The following is a 26,036-nucleotide window of genomic DNA, read 5'->3' on the forward strand; positions in this document are numbered from 1 at the left end:
AGTATTAATAATTTGATTTTTTACACAACTAAAAACCTTTACATCAGTAGAAGGTATTTGAAAGTAAAGCAATATACTCAAAACGGATTCATTTCAGTCTCTCAGCAAACACTCAAATACTATTTCAGAGAAGTAACACAAAGAGGAAAAACCATCTAAAGTGTCTAGCCTCAAGAGGCTCGTGATGGCCTATATAGCTCTGTGTAGTATAGTATGATGTAATGTAACATACATTCAAATGCAGGATCTTACAAGGTAAAATAGGCATAACTGGGAACATGAATTTTGTAGCATTTTTTGCAACCTACTTTTTTTTAAAAAAAAGATTTATTATTATATCTAAGTACACTGTAGCTGTCTTCAGATGCACCAGAAGAGGGTGTCAGATCTCATTACGGATGGTTGTGAGCCACCATGTGGTTGCTGGGATTTGAACTCAGGACCTTCGGAAGAGCAGTCAGTGCTCTTAACCACTGAGCCATCTCTCTCCGCAACCTACTTTTAAGAAGGGTTCAACCTCTCCTCTAGTCCACCACCCAGCAGAGGTAGTGGAAGAGACAAGTTATTAGGATGGGGGAAGTGGACCTGTTCAACCATAGTTCTTTGGGGTGAGCTTGATCTTCTTGGTCAGCAGATCAGTCCTGTAGCAAACACCAAATACAACTCAGCAGCTGCAGACCAGTCTAGGCAGGCAGACACCAACCATGAACCAACAACTACATTCCAGTCCTCTTGGCAGGCAGACACCAATCACGAACCAGCAACTGTAGTTCAATCCTGGAGAAGTTGCCAGGCTTGTCACCCGGCCTGAGGAGAGAGGCCTTAGAAGCAGCAAGCTACCATAGGAACCTTATGAGCAGTTCTTTGTTGAGTTTCTCTCAGTATCAGAGTTGAGTTCAATGTAAGGCGAACCAATACATGAGTGTTGTTATAGAAGAATATTGAGGTGGAGCGAATCAAACCAGTGCTCTGTACTCGTCTCCCACTGTCAGCGGGGTCATATTTCTACTCCTTCATCACAGGTCCTTTCACGAGTTTGCTCTATGCAAACACCCTTTCACCTGTGTCTGCTTCAGGAAAACAGTCTTTCACGTGTCTGCTTTAGCGAGACATCCTTTCACCTTTGTGCCCCAGCAAAACATTGTTTGTCATAACTTTCCAAGGAAACCAGAACTTTCCACTTCAAGACTCATTTAGAATAGAGACATCTTAAAAAACAACAAAAAGCAAACAAACAAACAAACAAACAAAAAAACACTTTAGTGGCCAGCAAGATTGCTCAGGGGGTAGATGTGCTTGCCACTAAGTCTGACTCAGCTCCATCAGTGAGGTCACACAGGGAAAGAAGAAGAGACCAACTCCTGAAAGGTGTTCTCTGACCTCCACACATATGAGCTGTGGCATATGCGTATTGGACCATACACTTACATAAATAAGTATAAAACCGTAATGAAAGGATAGGGGGTTGTCATTTATTAGCAACAGCTGTGCAATGGTGGTCTACATGACCATAAGAAATGGGTATTTTACCTTCTCCTACTCAGCATCTTTGAGAAGTAATACAAAACATTTTTCTAGTATTCAAGACCAACTGTGTGATGTATTGAAGAGGAAGTTTTGAAAGAAGACTTTTTTTTTTTTTTTTGAGACAGGGTTTCTCTGTGTAGCCCTGGCTGTCCTGGAACTCACTCTGTAGACCATGCTGGCCTCGAACTCAGAAATCTGCCTGCCTCTGCCTCCCAAGTGCTGGGATTAAAGGCGTGCGCCACCACTGCCCGGCAAAAGAAGACTTTTTTACAATTAAGTATATGTGTGTCTCTATGAGTGGGTATATGCATGTGAGTACAGTTCCCACAGAGACCAAAAGAGGGCATGGGATTCCCCTATGGCTGCAGTTGTGAATGCCTGACCTGGGTGCTGGGACCCTAACTCCAGCCCTTTGCAAGATCAGTATGCACTCTTAACTGCTGAGCCAGTTCTTCAGACCCAAGATGAACATTTTGAATGTTAACACAGAACACACTTTATAATTACTTGCAACTTAAACTCTCCTATTACTTCCGGGTGTGATGAAGATGCCTTTAATGCCAGCACTCGTGAGTCAAAATATCTCTGTGAGTTCAAGGTCAGCCTGGATTATCCAGTGAGACCCCCCCACAAGACAAACCAAAAACAAAACAAACTCCCATAACTGAGAAACCCTAAGCAGTTCTGTTGAGCAAATGGCTATTTAGACGGACCTTCTCCTTTGAGTTAGGTCTCAAACTCCCAACAAATGGTTGAGGTGCCTTTTTCACAGATTAAAGCAGACCTGGCTGCCCTGTTCCCCCAGCATCCCTCAGTCCCTCCCTGTTACAGGGTTGGCTGGCATAATCCACCCCCTGAACCTTCCAGCCCAGGTGCTGAGCTGCCCTTCTGGGGTCCTTCCTTATATAATCCATCCATTTTGACTCTGCTGGTCATTTTCACTTTTTTTCCCCCCTTTACCTTCCTGGCCTGTTGGTTTTCTTGGTCTCCTCTCTCTCCTCATATGGCTGGCTCAGGGTCCTGTTCATTCAAACTGTTGGTGCAGGCAGATTGTAGAGATAAACAGAACCCTGATATTCCTCATAAAATAAGGAGTCATCAGAACCTGGTACGCTATTGTCCACTGTTGTTTTTAATATTTGGGACACTGCCAGCGCCGGAAGCTCCTGGGAGTCTGAGCGGGTCAGATGTCTTGGTGGCCTCAACATGAAACAGCTTTACAGAGCAGAGCAATGGCAGCACCCCGCAGGCGTTGCCCCAGTCTAGCGTCCATGGAGATGGACGCGGAAAGCCCTTGCGCATGCGTACTTCAAGAGCCCAGGACACCCGAGATTGGGCGGGGCGAGCTCAGAGTGCGCCTGCGCACTGCCCTCTGTCGCTGTGTGAGCCGCAGTCTCTGGATCGCTAAGGTGTTGCGGTAGTCTGTGGCCAGCCTCGCCCCCAAACCCGGTGTTGTTGGGCTGCATCCGGAGCAGGGACGTTGGCGGAGCACCGGACGCGGCCACCATGCCGGTGAGGAAAGACAGTCGGCCACGGGGGCTTCGGCTCATCGCGTCGGCCCTGCTCGGGGGCGCGGCCGTTGCCATAGAAGCGCGCGGCGGGCGGGGCAGGGTGGCCGGCCGTAAGGCCTCGGAGGAAAAGGGCGGTGGGGCGGCGGGGCTGGGGTCCGAGCGCATCGGGGGCCGCCCGGGACCCGCCCAGTCGCCCCGGAACGCGTTGCATCTCGCCAGGCCTGCGCTGCCAGACAGAAAAGCACCGCGCGGACAGTGGAGGCTTGGTGGCTGCGCGTGGCCACCATGGTCTTGCGGATGCTCGGAACCCCAGGGTCTACGCTCTGGCCCCCTACTTCCCTGGGTATAAGCTGTCATTCCGAGCGGGCACCTTAGCTTATGGTGCAGAATGTAACCTGTAGGTGTCTTTGTGCGAGTATGCGGTGGCGATTTGGTTCCCTACTAGGATTTCACGGATTGTTATCGTGCCATAATAAGGGGGTGGTTGTAAGTCCCATTGGAGAAGACTTGAGCCATGGTAGATTATATATTGGTTATGGGGCCTTCGATGGTTATTTACAGTGTCTGGGCCCTTAGTTCCTACACATTTAAACTTTCCTTCTTGGGGTTTTTATCAAGGCAAAATAAATTAATGCACAGGACACTTGAAGGACAGGGCTTGCCATTTAGCACAAAATGCTCAGTGTTTGTTTATATTTATTGCTTTCAGGGTATCCATTCAATATAGATTGCGCACTAGCCGTATATATGTTAACTATGCTGGCGGTAAGGTTGTGCTAGGTGTTTTTAATTCAATTTTTATTTTATGTGTATGAGTGTTTGCATGTATGTATGTATGTGTACCACGTGCCAGGGGAAGGTAGAAGAGGGCATGGAACTATTTGGAACTGGAGTTAAAAGCAGTAGTAAGCTGCCATGTGGGTGCTGGAAACTCAGCCCAGGTCCTCTTTAAGGTCCTCTGTAAGCGCTCTTAACCACTGACCCATCTCTCCAGCCTCACGTACCAACGTTTTGACTTTGGAGAAGAGGTGAAAACCATATACATTAACAGAGAAAAGACAGCCTTAATAAATGAAGTGGGTAATCTGCATATGGCAGAAATTGGATCTGATGAATTGGAAAAGGTTTCCATAAAGGAATGCTGGCCTACAGATAACAGATCTACTTTTGTTTTCAAAAGACTTAAATTGCTATATTTGTGAAGTTTCTCAGTTTTAGCAGCTGACTAAAATACTTAAGAATGCTTTGAGCCAGCTGGCCAACACTTTGAAAGGTTGAGGGAGGAGGATTTAGAGTTTAAGGTTGGTCGAGCAGTGGTGGCACCTTTAAACCCAGCACTTGGGAGGCAGAGGCTGACGGATGTCTGTGAGTTCAAGGCTAGCCTGGTCTATGGAGTAAGTTCCAGGAGAGCCAAGGCTACACATAGAAATCCTGTCTCAAGTTCAAAGCTATCCTTGGCTTCATAAAGAATTCTAGGCTGCCCTGTGCTTCATGGAACCCAGTATCAGAGCAAAACAAAAATACTTTGAGGCAAATAAAAGGATTCTATGGGTTGAATTCAGACCCTTGATTCCTTGTTTGGATCTCAGATGAATATACCATGACAGACATCAGTCAAGGAGCAGCCCAGAGTCAAAATGTATTCTTTAAAAGCTCTCTCTCAGAGTCTAAATAAAAAAATAGCATCTGACCTAGTCAGAGAAGCGTTCCCATGGGAAGTGGCTGCTGAGCTGAAAACTGAAGGATAGATAGATGTCACCTAAGTGAAGAAGGGCATGAGGAATGTTGTAGGCAGAAGGACTCGAGGGAAGTCCGCAGGGAAGACAAGATGACGAAACTCGATGAGAGGAGGAAGAGTATTTGGTAAGGCCTAGAGGCTTTTCTGTACCTCCTAAACATGTTTGGCTTGTCATCTGGGGAAATTTTTACATTGGGGAATAATGTGATTTGATTTGTGTTTATACCATCATGTAAGAGGGCAGACGGAAGGGCGGTTTCATTAGATTCAGGAGCGAACGGAGGTAGGCGACGAACGCAGGCCCAGGTGATGTTACCTAGCCTAGGGTGATGAAGGCCAAACTGGAGAGAAACATATTGATGACAATCCTAGGTTCTTTGTCATGTAAAATTTTGACAATCAAAACTTTATATAAACGTTCATAAGACATTTTTCTCTGTATGTCATTGGCCTTCTCTGTCCTTAACTTGTCTTGGGTGGAGAGGAAAGCTGTATATGGAGGTATCACATGGTAAAAATCTTACAGATGCATTCTAGGAAATGAAATTAGATGTCATGGGAGAGCAAGAGACAAGGTGTCACTATATTATATAAGCTGGTCACAAACTCACAGAGATCCATCTGCCTCTGCCTCCAAGAGTTCAGGAGTTCTAGTATCAAAGGTATGTACCGCAGTACTGGGCTTCACCTCATAGATTTTTTTTAAAAAGATTTATTTATTTTATTTATATGAGTACACTGTAGCTATCTTCAGAGTGCATCCGATCCCATTACAGACAGTTGTAAACCACCATGTGGTTGCTGGGAATTGAATTCAGGACCTCTGGAAGAACAGCCAGTGCTCTTAACCACTGAGCCATCGCTCCAGTCCGACCTCATAAATTCTTAGTAAAGCTTGTCAAGCACTTCACGTGTGGGTTTTTTTTTTGTTTGTGTGTGTGTTTGTTTGTTTGTTTTTCCAGGCAGGAGCTTCAGGTGTTGTGGATGTTGAGCTAATGCCTTGTATACTCGCTCATTTTCTCCACTTAAAGCATTTGCTTCCGATGTAAATTAGTTTTGTCTTCCCTCTTTTGTACTGCAAAAGAAACAGTCTCCGTCTGTATACCTATAAACCCTTCCTGCATATGTAGAGACCTTGAATCGCATCTATCCGAGGCTTGTCAAGTCTTAGCACATCCAGGATGCTGGGGTGGAGAAGTAGACTTTTCTTACTATATTTAGAGCAAAAGGAATGTTCTTTTCACTCTTTGTAAACACTGTCTCCACCAGATCAATAAGTCGGAGAAGCCGGAAAGCTGCGATAACGTGAAGGTGGTGGTTAGGTGCCGGCCTCTCAATGAAAGAGAGAAGTCAATGTGCTATAGACAGGCCGTCAGCGTGGATGAAATGAGGGGAACTATCACCGTCCATAAGACCGATTCCTCCAACGAACCTCCAAAGACGTTTACTTTCGATACTGTTTTTGGACCAGAAAGTAAACAACTTGATGTGTATAACTTAACTGCAAGACCAATTATTGATTCTGTTCTGGAAGGCTACAATGGTGAGTGACTGTGCAGCTTGCTTTTATTGTTGCATAAGTAATGCCCGGTAAAATCGGTAATTTCCATATCGCAACTACAGCTTGATGAGCTATGGTAACATAGATGGTTGTGAGGCCTCACCCAGGTCCTGTTCTAGAACACTGATGTCATCCTCCAGCGTTCCTTTCCACCCTCTTGCAGCCCCCACCTGCATCCATTGACCTGCCATCGCATCACTGTAGTTTTGTCCTTTTAAAAATGCATTTAAATGACATCACAAAATGCCATCTTATGTGTAGGAGTATATTGCCTTCATGTAGGTCTGTGCTTGTTCCACATGCTTACAGTGGAAGTCAGAGAGGGTGGGCAGTCCTGGGACTGGAGTTCCAGGGTTCTGAGCGACCATGTAGGGTTGGTGCTGAGAATCCAACCTGGGGCCTCAAGAGAGCAGCCACTGCTCTTAACTCCTGAGCCGCCTCTCCAGCCCATAAAATGCTACCTTTTAAAAAGCGGGTTTATTTCTCTTTGTGTAATGTTTTGAACTTACCTGACTTCATCAGTAACTTTGTGACTTGAGAAAAAAAAAGGTGTATTCTTATATATGTGTATGAGTGAGTGTTTGCCTGTAAGTAATGTGGACCATGTGCGTGCCTGGTGCCCTCCGAGGCCATAAGAAGGCTTTGGATTTGTGAGCCACCATGTGGGTTCTAGGAACTGTATCTAGGTCCTGTGGAAGAGTGTAAAGGCTTTTAATTGCCAAGCCATCTCTCCAGCCCCTATCTTATTTTATTTTATTTTGGATGGTTGGTTTTGTTTTGTTTTTTTTAAAGATGATTTCTCTCTGTAGCTCTGGCTGTCTTTTGTAAATCAGGCTGACCTCAAGAGGTCTCCCTATCTTCCTGCCTTTGCCTCCAGGTGCTGAGAGAGAGAGAGAGAGAGAGAGAGAGAGAGAGAGAGAGAGAGAGAGAGAGTGTGAGAGTGTGTGTGTGTGTGTTTTAACTGCTGAATTGTGTTGCTTGCCACTGCACCTAGTTTATTGTGTATGTATGTGTGTTTTAACTGCTAAATTGTGTTGCTTTATTGAGTCAGGGTCTCATATAATCCAGGTTAAATAACCTTAAATTTGTTAGTAGTTAAGGCTATCCTTAAACTCTTGAACTCCTTCCTGTTTCTCTAGCCTCCACTTCTGAACTGTATTCCATTGTATGTGTGTAACACGCTGCTCGTTTACCAGTGGATTGAAGTCTAGATTTTTGTTTGATAAATAATGCTGATGTATGCCTTTGTAAAGATGTAAAGTTTGTCTTGGATAGCTACCTAGAAACTGGATTGTCATATGGTAAATGCCTTTGTAAAGATGTAAATTTTGTCTTGGATACCTACCTAGAAACTGGATTGTCAAATGGTAAGAGTGTGTGTGTGTGTGTGTGTGTGTGTGTGTGTATGTGTGTGTGTGTATCTCCAGTTGTTCCAGCATTGTGCCTTTGATTTCAGCACTTGGGAGCAGAGGCAGGCAGATCTCTGAGTATAAAATAGTGTTTAAATCCTCGATTGACAGAGAGTATTGAGTCTTCCATTTCATTACCATGACTATGTCTTGCTCGCTTAAACTCTTTCACTTCTTTTAATAGTTTTACATTATTCTTATGAACTTAAGAAATTCCTTATGGGGGAACATGTGAGCCCCAGCATGGTATTCACGTAGCAATCAGAAGACACTTGTGGGAGTCATTCCTGCCTTCCTGAAATCAAACTCAATGTCTTACCTACTCAGCCATCTCTCTTGCCAACTTCTTGGCATTTTGTCATGAATAGAATTCTCTGCATAATTTTATATTGGAATTAAGTATTGTTATTAATACACAGAAATACATTTGATATTTAAATAATTTTTATTAAGTTAAAAATTTAAGTGACATCAATCCAGTCATTGTTTACAGTGTAGGATTAATATGTTCCAGTGGATCTCGGGGTACAGACTGCCACCACCTCCTGCTGTTAGACTGTTTCCAGCAACTCAAGAGGGAATCTAGGTTTCAGTCACTTCAGTCCACTCAACACCACTGCTCTGATGGAGTTTCCTGCTCTGGCATTTCATAAAAGTGGCTCACATTCTGCAGTCTTTTATCTGACTTCTTTCATTAAGCACAGTGTTTCCTGTGCTCATTCTTATGTAGAGTGTATCAGTATTCAATTCACTCACTCATTCATTCATTCATTCATTCATTTATTCATTCATGTCATCACCCAGTAGTATTCCCGTGTATAGATACTTTTTGTTTGTACATTCCTCTGTTGAACATTTGGGCTGTGGTTACTTTCTAGCTAACCATTAGGAGTAATGTTTAGCATATTCTTGTACAAGCTTTTAGCTTTTCTGAACATACACACCTAGGAGTAGAGTTGCTGAGTCATGGGGTTACTTTCTTTGACCTTTTGAAGAACTGCCAACGTGTATTTCACAGTGACATCACCATTTCACATTCCTACCAGCAATGTGAGCGGTCCAGTTTCTCCGTTCCCTTGCCAGCATCTGTTACCATCATTTTGGTATTAGCATCCCAAAGACACAAAGTGCTGTCTCATATCGACCTCATTTCTGCAACCTTGCTAAACTTAACAATTCTTGTCACATTTTAGTGTTTGCCCCGGGTTAGGGGGTGGAAATCAAAATCTAGACCTTTATGCTTTAAAAAAAAAAATTCTCCAGGATTTTCTACATGCATAATTACATTGTCTGCCAGTAAAGACAGTTTTTACTTTTCTTTGCAGTCTTTTGCCTTTAATCTACTTTTGTTGCCTGAAACCCTCGCCAGAAAATTCAATAAATGTAGAGCATAATTGGAGAGAGCAAGTGTCCTGCTCCTGCTTTGACTGTGAATCTCATGTTAGCTGTAGGTTCCCACACACATTCTCAGCCAGACTGAAGAAGCACCTCTCTTCTAGTTCAGTTTGCTCACAGGTGTTTGTTTTGCTTATCTGTCTGTCTGTCCTTTCTTGCAGGAATGTAATATTACATATTTTCAAATGCAGTTTTGTTCTTTTGAAGTTTGTCACTAGGTTTTTATACATGACGCCAGCTTTGTCACTTTATTGTTCTATCAAATATTGTTACGTTTGATTTGCCAAATTATTATTTAAAATTTTGTGTTCACGAGAGAGATAAAACAGAGTTTTCTGGAAATGTCTTTTTCTAGTTTACGTATCAGGATGATGCTAGCTTGTTTTCTTTCTTTCTCTTTTGGTTTTTTGAGACAGGGTTCCTCTGTGTCATTTCTCTTTGGCTTTGTCTCTGTTTTATTTTCTGCTTGTTTGTTTGAAACAGGGACTCTCCCTCCATTTCCTGGCTGTCCTGGAACTCACTCTGTAGACCAGGCTGTCGTGGGACTCACAGAGATTCACCTGCCTTGCCTCTGCATGCCGGAATTAAAGGCAACAGTTGTCATTTTAATCAAGAAGGGTTTCTCTGTTCTGGAAGCTCCAATAACCTTTCTCACCCCTTCGTGATGACCCGAGCCTTCCCTTCCCTGGCTGGGCTGACTAGAAGTTTATACTTTGGCTATTTTTCACTTTTCTTGTGTTGTCTCATATTTTCTGTCCTTTTTGTTGTTGTTGCTATGATTTTATTTGCTTCTTTTTTCTGACTTTGGATTTGCTCTTTCTGCTTTATTTTCTGTTTGTTTATTTGAAATGGACTTTATATAGCCCAGGCTGTCCTAGAACTTGCTATGTAGACCAACCTGGCCTAGAACTGAGACTCTTCTGCCTTCCAAGTACTGGGATTAAAGGCATGCCGCCCTGCTATGCCTCACCTCTGTTTTTTTAAGGTGGGAACTGGGGTCAGGGTTTGGAGACTTTTCACCCTTCCCATAGAGAAGTTTAGTGACATGCCCCGCCCCCACTGCTTCAGTGTCATCTAAAAGACTTCCATATACAGACCATGATTTCACTTACACCCATTTCAGAGTGCTTTCTGTTTTACTCTGTGTGTGTGTGTGTGTGTGTGTGTGTGTTCGTGCACATTTATGTATTTGCACCTTCATGTGTGTGTCCGTGTGCCTGGGACCCTCTGCCCACACCTGCCCAGTGCTTGATCCAAGCATTGCCATCACCTCTGGCTTTTTATGTTGCGATTGAATTCAGGTCCTGTGTGGCAAGCATTTTACCAGTTGACCGGTCCGTCCTCAGCGCCTTGGTGGCCTCTGACCCTCTCCCTGTGTGTGTTATTAGATGTCTTGAGGTTGTCCCAGAGGTTCTTCTTTAGATTCTTGCCAAATTTTCACTTTAGCAAACCTACTTCATGGGATTAGAGTCTTATGAGGTTTATGGAGACTTGTTTCTTTCCTGGAATGTAATTTATCATTAAATGCTTTATGTATATTTGAAAAGGTTGTGTGTTCTGCTGTTGGAGCAGAGGTGTTAACCTCTTTTAGTCAGTTGGTTTGCTGGTGTGTTCAGCTCTTCTATCAATTATTGAGAAATCTCTGAGTACATTTTCAGAATTTGCCTTTTTAAAAAACATTAAAAAAAAAAGTTTATGTATGTTTCAGACACACCAGAAGATGGTTGTGAGCCACCATGTGGTTGCTGGGAATTGAAGGACCTCTGGAAGAGCAGTCAGTGTTCCTAACCGCAGAGCCATCTCTCCAGCCCTACCCCCACCCCTTTCTTTTAGACAGGGTTTAACTCTGCACCCTGGTTGGCCTTGAACTCAGTGCTGGGGTTAGTAAACATGTGGACTACCTTGCTGTGCTTCCCATTTCTTCCTTACATTTTGGAGCTCTGTGAGAAGTAGAGATGGTTAGGATTTTTTGTTATCTTGGTGACTTTTTTATTGTGAAGTTATTCTTTCTGGTTTGGGATTATCTGCATTTGAGTAATGTAAGCATAATCTTTGCACAGTGCACATAAATTTCACTCCAACAACTCAGCTAGACAATTAAGGAGGCTCCGCCACCAAAGGACCATGCTCTCTCTGCAGCCCTCTCCTCAGACTCTGGTGTCGTTCTGGGGATCCCATAGGAAGTCAGCTGTTCTCTATCTGTGTCCCTCTCTGGTTCTATGACTTGGGTTTGTTCTTTGCCAAGCTCTGTGTTTGACCCCATGCAGGAGGCATTAGCCTGGCTGCTGTAGGCGGAGGAATCCGGGTGAGTGAGGCCCAGCCTCAGTCCTCAGGCGAGACTGAAGAGCCTGCAGAAGCCTCCCACTCGTACACCCACCAAGGCCCCGGCCAGTTCCTGGCTTTCAGCAGAAGAGAGTTTCCTCAGGGTGTCAGGAACATGGACACCTGAATTTCATTTGTTTTTTTGTTTTTCTCTCTACATAGCCCTAGCTATCCTAGAACTCACTGTGTAGACTAGGCTGGCCTTGAAAATCACGGAGAGCCACCTGCCTCTGCCTCCTGTCTGCTGGTGCTACAGGTGTATGCTACCACACCTGAATTAGATTGTTTTTTTAACTAATTGTTTTGAAAACTGTTGCTTTCAGGGGTTTTTTTTTTCTACTTTCAATTCTAACCAGGATGGCTAATACAGTCCTTGATAATCAATCTTGCTTGGAATCAAAAGTGTTCCTGCTGTAATTTTGAGTTAACAGAATAAATACTGTGAAGAATGGTATATTAGTCAGGGTTCTCTAGAGTCACAGAACTTATAGGTAGTCTTTATATAGTAAAGGAATTTATTGATGACTTACAGCCTGCAGTCCAACTCCCAACAATGGTCAGTAGCGGCTGTGAATGGAAGTCCAAGGATCTAGCAATTGCTCAGACCCACAGGGCAAGCAGGTGAAGAAGAGAGAGAAAGAGAGCATTCCTTCTTCCAATGTCCTTATGTAGGTCTCTGGCAGAAGGTGTAGCCCAGAATAAAGGTGTGTACCACCACAACTTTAATCCCAGATGACCTTGAACTCGGAAATCTCCCTGTCTTAATCTTCTGGAATTTATAACCACTATGCCTCAAGATCTCCATGCCGAGATCCAGGTCAGAAACTTGTATCTCCCAGCCTCCAGATTAGGGTCACTGGGGAACCTTCCAAATCTGGATTGTAGTTCATTCCAAATATAGTCAAGTTGACAACCAGGAATAGCCACTACAAGTGGTGTTTGACTATTAGGAGTTTGTACCTATTTTCCATTGTCTTGTGCTGACTCTAGAAATTGTGGTAAGTGTAGGACAATTTGGAAGAGATAATACTTAGGAATGATGGAATACAGTGCAATTCATTCTCCAATACTAATGTAATCTTGGTGTAATGTTTAGGGTTTGCAAGGGTAGTTACTAATCTTTACCTGTTTTAAAATAGTGTTGGTTAGATTCAGTGATGCATGCCTATACCAGCTACTTGGAAGGCCAAGATAGGAAGATCCCCTAAGCCAGGAGTTCAAGATTGGCCTGGGAAACATAGCAAGACCCTACGTCAAGAAATAATAATAGACTGTATTTTTAGTTCAGTTTAGGTTCACAGCAAAATCAACAGCAAAGTATAGACCTCTCTGATGGAATCCAGTGTAGTGTGTGCAGAGCATTCTCAGTGCAGCTGTCCCCGTCAGAGCCCAATGCATTGAAACCGGGGTGCTGGGATGCCATACTGTCGTCTCTCAGAACCTGTCATCCATATTCAGGGCCACTCTGCAGAGTCCTGGCCAGCCACTCCAGCTCTGTAACTGGCCACGTCTCCACAGTGTCCTGGCACTTGGCGCCACAGTGATCTGGAGGCCGCAGCTCTGACAGGATGGTCACACTGGCTTCACCGTGAGCTAGTGTGATCAGGGTCCTTTGAGTCTCTGCTCTCTGTGGGTCCATCCTCAGTTTCCATCTCTTTCTCCCGTCCTGGGTCTTCAGTTCCTAGGAGTCTCCCTCCGTCCTCCTCGCCACCTTCTGGTTCTTGGACCTTTTGCATCTTAGTGTAAGCTCTCCTCTTGTGGAGAGAATTTCTTGACCTCTCTTCTTCCTTCTCTGCCACCCCCTGCCTGGTTTATGTTCGTACTTCTGTCTCGATTTGTTTCTCCACCATAAGACCAGGGTTTGTATTTTTGTCCTTGGTGCCTGGTCCCATGTCATGCTTAGGTATGTGTGGGGAGTACTTGTTAAATGGGTAGGTACATTTAAGAAATATGAGTCATAACCAGTTGCCTATAGTAATGATCACTTTTCTAGTTAATAGTATTTTACAACTGCTACTTTAGACAGTTTCTTTTAAAATAGTGAGTTATTTTAGGATTAAAAAGAAGAAAATACCATTTTATCAATATTCTCAACCAGCTATGTGTTGATTACTTGATGTTAGTAGCTTCGTTTGATTCTTACTGTTGATGTGTGGAACAAGTCATCTCTCTCTTGTGTTATCTCTGGGAAGTTAACCTAAGGTCAAATGGCTAAAGAGTTCCAGGTGTGATGGGCTCAGACCACTGCTCCTGCTCTGAGGTCTGCGCTGCAGTCTTTTGCAGAATTAATTACAACATGAATTTTCTTTTCTTTTCTTTTCTCTTCTGTTCTTTTCTTTTTCTTTCTCTTCTCTTCTGTCCTGTCCTGTCTTTTCTTTTCTATTTTTTTGAGACAGGATTTCACTGTGTAGCCCTGGCCAGCCTGTAACTCACTATGTAGACCAGTCTGGCCTCAAAATCTCAGAAACCCCTTTGCCTCTCACCATGCCCAGACATGTAAGCATTTGGCATTAGGGCTGAGGATGCTTTCTAAAGATTATCAGGAGTGTTTTGTTGGTCGTGCTGCTTTAACAGTACTTGGCTTATTTGCATAACACCTGTTGTACATGCTGAGACTATACTAGAATGTTTTTAATTTTTTAAAGATAGAGTCTTACTATGTAGCCCAGGCTGCCCTAGAATGTCCCATATAGCCCAGGCTACCCTCAAACTTGCAGTGACCTCCCACCTCTTCCTGTCTACTGCTGGGATTATAGATCTGTGCCATTGTGCCCGGGTGTGGAATGCAGTTTTAATTCAGGGAATATGTTACATAACAGTGTCAGAAGCCTAATCAGACTCCAGAAGTAACCAACGGTCTGCACCATTTTCAGGGACCATCTTTGCATATGGACAGACTGGGACAGGCAAGACTTTCACCATGGAAGGCGTTCGAGCAGTACCAGGGCTCAGAGGGGTCATCCCGAACTCATTTGCTCACATATTTGGTCACATCGCAAAAGCAGAGGGCGACACAAGGTAAGAGTGCTTCGTTTCCTAATAGTGAGAGGTTCCAACTGGAAAGACCTAGAGGCATGGAAATTATAACCACCTTTCAGACATTGAGTGTTCCACCATTGTCCTTACAGGTTTTTGGTTCGAGTGTCATACTTGGAGATATATAATGAAGAAGTTCGAGACCTTTTGGGTAAAGATCAGACCCAGAGGTTAGAGGTAAGGATGGAATTAGAGTTAAAATAAAAATCGGAATAGAATGTCTGCCAAATTAAGGTTCTTTTTCTACAAAAGGTGCTTTTAAAACCCACTGCATATGTCAGTGCAGTCCCGTTTGAGCATAAGTCACCAAAGCGTGGCTGCTGAGTCAGGTGAGAACTGTGATGGATACCCTGTTCCTTCCACCAGCTTGTCCCTGAATCCATTCCCAAGTGCTCAGCAGGTAAAGGGGCTAGCCGCTGGGGCTGGCCGCTGAGCCTTGCCGCTGAGCCTTGCTGCTGAGCCTGAGCACCTGAGTTTGATCCCTGAGACCACAGGGTAGAAGGAGAGAACCATGAATTCTTTTCTTGGACTGTCCTATATTTTCTTCATGGCCCCATTACAAATAATTTTGTGTGCGGGATTCCCTTGTATGTTCTTAGGCTTTATCACCTCTGTGAGTGGAGGTGTGGTTCATAACTATACCCTACCATATATCCCGTGTGTAACAGTGGATACTCTGAGTATCTGGAACGCTTACTGTTATAAAAGTCTTAGGCATGACTTTTGTATTTTAGGTTAAAGAAAGGCCTGATGTGGGAGTATATATCAAAGATTTATCAGCATATGTAGTCAACAACGCTGATGACATGGATAGAATCATGACTCTAGGCCACAAGAACCGTAAGTGTGCTGTGTTACCGTGATGGGACGCCTGTCTGAGTGCTGGTGAAGAAGCAGATAAAATGGCTTTTGCCCTATAGAGGTTGAAGTTTAGTCTTTTATTTTATTATTACTAGTTATTGGTTTTGTTTTGTTTTTTGGAGACAGTGTTTCTCTGGGTAGCCTTGTTTATCTTGGAACTTGCTCTGTAGACCAGACTGGTCTTGAACTCACCTAGATCCACCTACCTCTGCTTCCTGAGTGCTGGGATTAAAGGCATATGCCACCACTGCCTGGCAAATTTTTTTGTTTTAAGTCCACTCATTTTATTACTATCTGGGGAATATATCTGAATGAACAGTAGCACAGATTGTTTTTCATACTGATTAAGTTTCTTTTCATTAGTACCAATCTTTTAAAAATTTTTTTTTATTTTATGTGTATTTTTTAAAAGATTTATTTATTTATTTTTATGTATGTTAGTACACCGTAGCTGTACAGATGGTTGTAAACTTTCATGTTGTTGTTGGGAATTGAATTTTTAGGACTTCTGCTCATTCCGGTCAACTCCGATCAGCCCTACTTGCTCAGTCAACCCTGCTCACTCCAGTCAATTGGCTTGCTCAGTCCCTGTTTGCTCCGGCCCAAAGATTTATTTATTATTATACATAGTACACTGTAACTGTCTTCTGACACACCAGAAGAGGGCATCAGACCTCATTACGGGTGTTTGTGAGCCACCATGTGGTTGCTGAGATTTGAACTCAGGACCTTCAGAAGAGTAGTCAGTGCTCTTACAGGCTGAGCCATCTCGCCAGCCCTTCCTTTATGTGTATGAATGTTTTGCCTGCATGTATGTAAGTGCACCACATGTATGCAGTGCCCACAAAGGACAGAAGAGGGCATCAGATCTCCTGGAATTGGAGTTACAGACAGTTGTGATGAGTTATGTGGGTTCTGGGAACCAAACCCAAGTCTGCTGGAAGAACAGTCAACACTCTGTAACTGCAGAGGCATCTCTCCAGCCTGTTTGTTTGTTTGTGACAGGCTTTCTCTATCCTCTTGCCTTTACCTCCCAAATGCTGGTATTAAATACATGTACCACCAAGCTCTCCAGTCTCTAAGGGCCAGTCTTTGAAGTAGTTTTGCTAGTTAATTTTTTGTTTTGTTTTGTTTTGTTTTCAAGACAGGTATCTCTGTGTAGCCCTGGTTGCCCTAGAACTCACTGTGTAGACCAGGCTGGCCTCAAACTCAGAAATCTGCCTGCCTCTGCCTGTGAGTGCTGGGATTAAAGGCGTGTGCCACCATCACCACTACTGGGCAAGTTAAAAGTTTGGTAGCACTTTGACTGAACACTCAGGGAGTAGGAGGTGCTTTTGATGTGTGCTTTATGGGAATGATTGCTTATTGCTTAGTCTTCCCTGGAGTCCATGGTGATTTGGGAGAGTGAGACATAGTTTAAATGCCATCTCTAGCCGGACGTGGTGGTGCACGCCTTTAATCCCAGCACTCGGGAGGCAGAAGCAGGCGGATTTCTGAGTTCGAGGCCAGCCTGGTCTACAAAGTGAGTTCCAGGACAGACAGGGCTACACAGAGAAACCCTGTCTCGAAAAACCAAAAAAAAAAAAAAAAAAAAAAAAAATGCCATCTTTAAGGTCATAGAATTGCCACGTGGTGATAGGATGAGGGAGTGAACCTAGGCTCTCAGTCTGAATTAGCCGGAATCTATACTGTTTCACTCCTGTTGAAAAGAAAAGCAAAATTAAATAACATTTTCACTTTCTAGTAATTGTTTTAGATTTTTCTTCTAGAAAAGAAACATTTTACCAGGTATAATGGCTTATACCTTTAATATAAGTATTTAGGAGGTAGAGGCAGGTGGACCTCTGAATTTGAAACCAATGTTGTCCACATAGGAGTTTTAGGCCAGACAGAGCTATCTTGCCCAGGATAGCCTCAAACTTGTAATCCTCCTGCCTCAGTCTCCTATATACTAGAATTACAAAAGTGAACCTCTATCCTGTTTTAGCATGTGTTAAAATGTTTGTTTTTGTTTTTAGACACAGTCTCACACATAGCTCTGGCTGGCCTAGAACTTGATAGTAGATGAAGCAGGTTCACAGAGATGCACCTGCTTCTGCCTCCTGAGCGCAGGGATTCAAGGCATGCATGTGCCATCAGGCCCAGATCTTAGTGTCGTGAAAAGTTCCTGTGGTGTTGGCCTCTTTTGATGTTAATGGATGTAGATCTGCCTCATGTCTTCAGTGGCTGCTTAGTAACTTAGCTCTCCCAGAGTAGAGTGACAGCCTTGTACCGGGTCTTCCTGCTTCTCACCCTTTTAAACGGTATTGCACTGATTTTCCCTGCAACACCTGATGCGTGTGTGCATGTCACTCTGTAGTTTGGAGTCCCAAACATAATTCTCTAAGGAGGGTTGAGTCATCAGCAGGGTGTTGTTGTTGTTGGTTTTTTTTTGTTTTTTTTTTTTGTATCTAAATACCTTTTTTTTCTTTTATTAGATAGTTTCTTTATTTACATTTCAAATGTTATCCCCTTTCCTAGTTTCCCCTCCAAAAATCCCCTATCCCCTCCCCTGCTCTCCAGTCCACCCACTCCTGCTTCCTGGCCCAGGCATTCCCCTACACTGGGGCATAGAACCTTCACAGGACCAAGGGCCTCTCCTCCCATTGCTGACCGAGTAGGCCATCCTCTGCTACATATGCAGCTAGAGTCATGAGTCCCACCATGTGTTTTCTTTGATTGGTGGTTTAGTCCCCGGGAGCTCTCGGGTACTGGTTAGGTCATATTGTTGTTCCTCCTATAGGGCTGCAAACCCCTTCAGCTCCTTGGGTCCTTTCTCTAGCTGGCTGTGAGCATCCACTTCTGTATTTGTCTGGCACTGGCAGAGCGTGGTTTTTTTGTTTTTTTGTGATGTAATCTTTTTTTTCCCCAATAGAGAAGGTCTTGCTATGTTGCTGAGGTGGCCTGGGTCACCTGAGTTGACATGCCCTCCTGCTTTAGGCTCTTAAGTAGACACTACTATGTTCAGTTTCATAGATAGTTACAATCTTTAAATTGTAGTATTTTGGAGTGAAGTACAGAATTTTATGCTGTGATTATGTTATAATGTTAGTACTTTACAGATTCTTTGGTTATGGTGTGAATTATAAAAGAAGTATACAATGGCCAAACACAACCTGTGGTTAATAGATATAATCAGTGGCCTTGACTGTGATGAAACGACGCATTTTAAATGTTCTGGGTATTTAATTAGTTAAGCTACTCTCTGGGCTGAGGATAGCTCAGGTGGTACCGTGCTGACTTAGCACGCATAAAGCCCTTGCTCAGCTCCCAGCACTGCATAAGATAGGCATGGTGGTAGTCAACAGGTAGAGGTAGGAGACCAAAGTTTAAGGGTTGCCTGAGCTATAGCACACCCTGTCCTAACAAACAAAGTAACATAAAGGCATTGCATTAACATTGTTAAGGTTTCTTTTCTTTGTTAAAGGTTCTGTTGGTGCGACGAATATGAACGAGCACAGCTCCCGATCCCACGCCATCTTTACAATCACTATAGAGTGCAGCGAGAAAGGCGTGGACGGGAACATGCACGTCAGGATGGGCAAGCTCCACCTTGTGGATCTGGCTGTAAGTACCAGATGCTACTTAAGTTCTTCTCTGGGGTCCATTTGCCTGTTAATAAAAATTAACTCAGAGGTATGGTTACATGAAATTTCAAAGTGCTTATTATTATGGGATATCTAAAAGTATCATTATGTCACACACCATCAACATCTGTCAATCCCTCGCCAGGCTTTTTTTGTCTATTCTTACTCACTTCTTCCCTCTTTATTTTGAAGTGAATTTCAGATGTCATATGAGATATTTTAAATTACTTTAAAAAAAAAACAGAGCCATGCGGTGGTGGCACACACCTTTAATCCCAGCACTTGGGAGGCAGAGGCAGGTGGATTTCTGAGTTCCAGGCCAGCCTGGTCTTCAAAGTGAGTTCCAGGACAGCCAGGGCTATACAGAGAAACCCTGTCTCGACAAAAACAAAAAACAAAAAAACAGACTAGAAAAAGCACAATTATAAAAAAATAATTTAAAAAAATTAGGCCCTTTTTTTGGTCTGTTTATTGTTAGGGGTCAGAAAGACAAGCAAAAACTGGAGCCACAGGACAGCGCCTCAAGGAAGCTACCAAAATCAACCTTTCATTGTCTACCCTGGGCAACGTTATTTCTGCCTTGGTGGATGGAAAAAGCACTCACGTGCCATATCGGAACTCCAAACTGACACGTCTCCTGCAGGATTCCTTAGGAGGGAACTCAAAAACCATGATGGTAAGATGGCAGGGCGGTTAGTTCACAGAAGGCAGACTTAAGATCCTAACTAATGCCCATCATTGGCGTGAGTAGCACCTCACAGATCAGTCCCTCTTCCTGTGTCATACACTGTGTAAGTAATTGCCATGCTTGTATCATTTCCACACCTCTATGACTGATGCCAATTTCAAGAAGGCCAATTCATATGTGTGCTTCAAGTGTGTTTGGTAACGGCGGTGTTAGAACTGTAGAATGATTTACATTTCTAATTCAACAGTGTGCAAATATTGGGCCAGCAGATTATAATTATGATGAAACTATTAGCACCTTGCGGTATGCCAACCGTGCCAAGAACATTAAAAACAAAGCGAGAATCAATGAAGACCCAAAGGATGCTCTGCTCCGCCAGTTTCAGAAAGAAATAGAAGAGCTGAAGAAAAAGCTTGAGGAAGGTAACTTCTCACAAAGATTACTGTCAGCTGAGGCGGGCTGGGGACCACAGCATTTGCTTCCTGTCAAGCAATAGCCTCTGACATTGATATTTAAAGTATCGCTCTGTGTGTTGGACATGTGTGAGTGCAAGCACCCACAGGCCACAGTGCATTTGGGTCAGAGGATACCTGTGGGAGCCAGTTCTCTCTTGGCACTCTGATTCTAGGTCCCAAGTTGATGTCAGGCTTGCATGGCAAATATACTGCCTGCTGAGCCATTTGTTGGCCCCTAACATTGATATTTGAAAGTAATATTTCCGAGGAATATGTATTTTCTAAGAAAATGTTTTCCAGGTTGATGTCCCAAGTGAATGTGGTAAGGAACTTCCTGGTCACTTCCAGACACTCCCACACCATCCACAAGAGCTGTGGCTGGTATTAGCTCCCTGTGTGAAGGGCCTGTAGACCCAGCCTTTAGAGTCTTGGGGAAACCCAGAGAGGCCAACCTGCTGCCAATGTGTCTGGGGAAAAGCCAGATGCCGAGAAAAAGCAGAGAGAACTGCCTCGCAGATAATGGAACTGGCCATCTGTAAATGGCCACTAGGTGGCATTTATAGCCAGTTTGTTTCTGAGATACTTCACGCCCCAGTTAGTGCTGAGCACATGCCTTTATTTTGATGATTCACTTATTTTTCATATCTTTATAGATAAAATGTACATGATAAAAGTTGACATTTGACTCTGCTAGGCACCCCACATAAGGAAAAAAAATTGTGCATTGTTTGTGCTTCTGTGTTGGGCTTGTTCACAGTGTAAGGACTCAGGGCTCTTCTGTGCAGGGCCTTGTTAGAATTTCTCTCTAGCTTAGATCACTAGGATTCATCCTGCCTCCACACTCTTTTGTGTATCTATTCCTCTTTTCCGGTGTGAGTTGCTGCACCTCTTGGTTCGTGTGAATGGTGTGACTGCACATTGGATACACACATGGTCAAGTCCTTGTGCAGATGGGGCTGGGCATGTATGTGCCCAAAGGCAGTCATGCCGACCGGCAGTCATGTTGTTTGTGACAGACTTCACTTTATTGTGTCCTTCTGACCCTGTGCTCTTGATTTTATGATCTAGTTAATAGAATGATCATAAACAATAAAATGTAGGCAAAAGCATTAAAATAATAATTTTATAAATTATTTTAAAATTATTTGAGGCATGTCAAAATTTGTATAGTACAGAGGGTTTCCATCTGCCCATGTGTGGCATCACTCACATCAGAGTCTTGTTATTGAGCCCAGAAAATGCCGAGTCAGAACCACTCACCAACCTGCAGGCTACTCAGACTCTGCCTGTTTCCCTCCAGTGAGACCCTGTGTGAAATTACAGTTTATGACTGTTTGTTCTCTTTATCTTTTTGATATAGAGTCTCACTCAGTAGCTTCCAAAGACTTGTGACTTTTTAAAAACATAAATGTCAGGGCTAGAGCGATGGCTCAGTAGCTGCTTTCCTACAGGACCAGCTTTCATATTTTTAGTCCCTACACAGTGGCTTACAGCCATGTAAGCACCCATGTACATAAAATTCAAAACAAAGGTAGAAATCTTTGGCAGAAAACAGGAGAAAATGCTCCCCAAAATGATCAGAATTTTTTATAAAAGATTTATTTATTTATTTATTATATGTAAGTACACTGTAGCTGTCTTCAGACACCCCAGAAGAGATTCAGTTATCATTACAGATGGTTGTGAGCCACCATGTGGTTGCTGGGATTTGAACTCAGGGCCTTTGGAAGAGCAGTCGGTGCTCTTAACCACTGAGCCATCTCTCCAGCCCCCACAATTTTATTTTTTAAATTTTTAAAAAAGTTTTTTTTAAAGTGTATTTACTTATTTTATATGTATGTGATTACACAGTTGCTGTCTTCAGACAGAAGAGGGCATCAGATCTCATTACAGATGGTTGTGAGCCACCATGTGGTTGCAGGGAATTAAACTCAGGACCTCTGGAAGAGCAGCCAGTGCTCTTACCCACTGGGCCATCTCTCTAGCTCTTCAGATCACAATTGTAAAAAGCAAATGCTAGTTCATGATCCTTGTGTGTGCTTAAAGCTATGCTCACAGTGGATCAGATTTAACTTCTCTTTCAGTTCTGTAAAAATAAAATTTTTAGGTAGGCATGAAGGTGCGCACCTTTAATCCCAGCACTCAGGAGACAGATACAGGCAAAGTGCTGTGAGTCCCAGGCCAGACAGGACATAGTGAGATCCTGTCTCAAAATAAAATGTCTGTGTGCATAGTGTGTGTGGTTGCGTGTGCACAGGCTTAGAGACGAGAGGACAGTGCAGGTGGTGTTCCTTTTGGGACCAGGGGAAGACAGGATCTCTCACTGGCCTGGACTTCACCAAGTGAATTGCTAGCTTGTTAGCAAACTCCAGGAATCCTGCAGTCTCCACCTGCCCTTCCCTATCTCTAAGTTTAAACAGCAGATACACTATCCAGAACATTTAAATGGATTTTCAGTTTGCATTTGGTGCAACAAAAACTTAATGAAGAGAACAGATATAGGTGTTTTCTAAATAGCCAATAATGGCGTGGTAACAGACTAAAAGTCATTGTTAAATTTCTCTCCAAGGGGAAGAAGTGTCAGGCTCTGACATCAGTGGGTCAGAGGAGGATGACGAGGAGGGTGAACTTGGAGAAGATGGAGAAAAAAGGAAAAAGAGAAGGGGTAAGTTTTGCTCACGCTCTATCTAACCAGTTGGAACTGGCTAGAGCTGCCCCCTGATGATGCAGTGGCCACTTTTGATTTGCTGTTTTTAATGAAGGTAGTGGTTCCAGCAGGGAGTGCATGCTACATGCGGTTAACCTTGTAAACTTGTTGTTTATCTTGCCACTAGGATGCCATATCATCGCTTGTAAATTTTTAAGTTGTAAAACTCCGTGGTGGTAGATACAGCATTGGGTAGTTTTCCATCTTTGTTAGTTACCTATTTGCTTTTGAGATTAGGACAATGTGGGATTTCTTTTCAAGGGACGTGTTCGTTGTTAAAAGCCATATGCCCCAGAGCTAAATTTGAATGAGCATTACAGGTTTTCCTTGAATTCCTTTCTTTGTGAACTATGCATGGGTCATTCTTACCCTTTAAGCCTGTGGTGCTGAGGAGGCTGCAGTCAGGGCGTAGAAAAGGATGTCCCTGCCTCATTTCACACTCAGACCTCTCCTCAGCTACTGAGCCTGTGCACATTCATAGTTAACCAAATAGTTTCTTGTTGAAAACAGACCCCTTACTGCTTGATGGGGAACCCTAAGTCAAAACTGACGATTCTGTACAATCAGAACCTTCACGGAAAAAGCACCATTGTAGGGCAGGAGTTGGCAGACTGCAGCATGCTGGGCAGATACATGTGGAACCTGCATTTGTAAATAAAGTGTTTGAAAGCAGCCATGCTCATTTGTTTACTTGTGGTCTCTGGCTCTTTCACACTAAAGCATGTGGCCTGGCTGTTGGGCCTTTTGCAAAAACTGTCAGCTGTCTCTGACTTTCATAGCTAGTTAGTTTTCTGACCTGAAAGCAGATAATAGACTTATTAAAAGTGAGTTTTATGTAGAAAAAAAGTGCCACTGTTTAATACGTTAGGATATTTTAAAGTAGGGGCTGATGAGATGGCTCAGCAGTTAAGAGCTTAGCAACTCTTAGCAACCCACGCGGCAGCTCCCAACTGTCTGAATAAACTCCAGTTCCAGGGGGTTTGACCTCCTCAAACCAGTGCACATTAGATAGATAGATAGATAGATAGATAGATAGATAGATAGATAGATAGATAGATAAAAATTTTTTTAAAAAAAGCTATCTTGCTGAGTGTGGTAGCGCACACCTTTAGTCCCAGCACTTGGGAGGCAGAGGCAGGCGGATTTCTGAGTTNGAGGCCAGCCTGGTCTACAAAGTGAGTTCCAGGACAGCCAGGGCTACACAGAGAAACCCTGTCTCGAAAAACAAAAAAACAAACAAACAAACAAAAAGCTATCTTAAAGTACCATGTCCTGAGAAGCTTCACATTTTCCAGTGAGCCTCGTCAGTTATACTCCGAAGCTTTAAACCTCAGGAAGTAAAGCTGATGTCTTGAGGGGAGGTGGGGAATTGGAGACAATGTTGTCTATGATGAAGAACAGCTTATTTTTATAGTGTGAATTGTGTGACTCTGTGGTTTAAAGCAGTTTCTCCTTCTTAGCAGCTTAGATAGATTTGCCTGTCACCGAGTGACTTTCCTGTCATTTCAACCCTCTGAATAATTATGTTTTAGATGAGTAGTGGGGTTTGCCACTGCTGCAGATCTTTAAAGAAATGCATGGCTTTGTGGCGAGAGTTCAGTGGCGGAACTACCTAGTTTCAAGCTGGAGTGAGTCGCGCTTGAATGCAAAGCTTCAGTGTCCTCTGAGTTCCTCCTGCAGAACTCAGGTTTTCTCTGTGTACTTGTTCAACCTTGTTCCTCCCTCTGGTTGCCGTGGGCTCGTTTCTTTGTCTTCCAGGCAGTAGCAGCAGCAGTAGCTCAGACTCCACATGTTCTGTCATAGAGAAGCCCCTGGATGAGTTCTTGCCTCGTGAGTGGCGGCCCTCACCTTCTCTAACAGAGCTCTGGCTTCTCCATCACTCATGGGCTTCATTTGGGAGATGCTGCCCCACTCCCTGTCATGACTGGTCCATGTTGGGCTCCCAGTAGAACAAGCATGTGATCCCCACCCTGCCATGGCATCAGTGAACTGTGAAACATAGGCCAGAGCCTATGTTTGAGACAGTGGGAGAGAGAGTCATGCTTTTGCCACTTAGATAATGTAAGAGAGCTAGTAAGCTGTGTGAAAGAATAATTCACAGGATTCTTTCTTATGCCTCATACATTTTAAATTCTGGTCGGTGTAAGAAACACAAACAACAAATCTTGAATCTCTACAAGCACAAATTAAAGTTTGTTGGTGCAGCAGCACACACTGTAACAAGCCATACGTGCTCCAGATAAAGCAATGTGTGAAGCCCAAGGCAGAGAGAGAAGACTGAGTGGTGCTTCATCCCAACCAGATGCTTCCCCTGCTACGGTACCAGGTCTCCTTTTTAAGACTCTGTGAGATGTGATTAGAAACTCAGTCACTCAGAGTTCATAAACTCGGTCCAGACTTACTTCAGACTGAGATTTTATTATAAACCATTAAGTTGAAAAGCGCTATTTACCTTTGTCTATTTCTACTTTCAGAAGGAAATGGAAGCCATGCTTGCTTCCCCAGCTGGCTCGCAGCTTGCTGTCTCTTAAAGCATTATCTGTATCCTTACTGCTCCAGACATGGCAGAAACCGTTGCTTTCAGCTTTACTAGGGAATAGATCAAGAATCTGAAGACACTGTCTGTGACACTGTAGAAACAAGTCACCAGAACAGCTGACCTCCCCGATAACTCACAGAATGCACGGCATTGTTCAGACAGCACATAGAGGCACAGTTTTGTATCTAAACTGTGAAGTGAGAGAAAAGTATCTGAGCAGGAAGCATTGTTCTCCAATTTTCTGTTCTAAAACTTAGCATTCTTAGAGAGTAGCTACATGAAAGTGGGTTGTGAAATGAGCTGTACCTTATTCAATTCAAGACCTTTTCTTTCCAATTCAAGAAGCTTTCATTGCTGTTTGCATACTGAACACTTACTTTCTGTTGTTGTAACATGGATGTGTTGGGGAGTGGAGAGATGATTGTCCCAGCATGTGGGTGCTGTGTTAACTGTGTGTGCGTCCCCTCCCATTAAAAAATGCAAATGGCCGCTCAATGTCCCTTGCTTGAATCATCAGTTGTCATTTTCTTCTCTAGTCATTATTTAAGTACCCAGAACAATCTACCATAGGCAGAATGGGAGGTTGCTACTATACAGGTGCACTTCATTTTACGTAACTAGAGCTGCTTACAAATCAAGTTGGAAAATAAAATATTATGAA

General features: G+C 43.4%; 1 protein-coding gene and 1 long non-coding RNA gene across 5 annotated transcripts in view; one reads left to right on the plus strand and one right to left on the minus strand.

Moving 5' to 3' along the window:
* LOC110305247 lies at positions 1 to 2,813 on the minus strand. Its single transcript, XR_002379144.1, has 3 exons — positions 2,488 to 2,813; positions 496 to 1,208; positions 1 to 304 (listed from the first exon to the last, which is right to left on the minus strand). It is a non-coding gene; the product is annotated as an uncharacterized LOC110305247 (long non-coding RNA).
* A 90-nt stretch (positions 2,814 to 2,903) lies between these two features.
* The window catches only part of Kif3a (kinesin family member 3A), a 36,800-nt gene continuing 13,667 nt past the window's right edge, over positions 2,904 to 26,036 (plus strand). For 2 of the 4 annotated variants that reach the window (XM_029483856.1, XM_029483857.1), the window contains exons 1-10: positions 2,904 to 3,039; positions 6,046 to 6,319; positions 14,337 to 14,481; positions 14,592 to 14,676; positions 15,234 to 15,339; positions 18,827 to 18,966; positions 19,465 to 19,662; positions 19,922 to 20,096; positions 22,699 to 22,794; positions 24,595 to 24,666. In XM_029483856.1, the coding sequence (XP_029339716.1) occupies positions 3,034 to 3,039; positions 6,046 to 6,319; positions 14,337 to 14,481; positions 14,592 to 14,676; positions 15,234 to 15,339; positions 18,827 to 18,966; positions 19,465 to 19,662; positions 19,922 to 20,096; positions 22,699 to 22,794; positions 24,595 to 24,666 (1,297 nt within the window). In that variant the 5' untranslated portion in view covers positions 2,904 to 3,033. The remainder of the gene's footprint in view (positions 3,040 to 6,045; positions 6,320 to 14,336; positions 14,482 to 14,591; positions 14,677 to 15,233; positions 15,340 to 18,826; positions 18,967 to 19,464; positions 19,663 to 19,921; positions 20,097 to 22,698; positions 22,795 to 24,594; positions 24,667 to 26,036) is intronic. The other 2 variants (XM_021177115.2, XM_021177116.2) reach the window with 2 other exon arrangements.

The sequence above is a fragment of the Mus caroli genome, chromosome 11 (assembly GCF_900094665.2).
Source record: "Mus caroli chromosome 11, CAROLI_EIJ_v1.1, whole genome shotgun sequence".
NCBI lineage: Eukaryota > Metazoa > Chordata > Mammalia > Rodentia > Muridae > Mus > Mus caroli.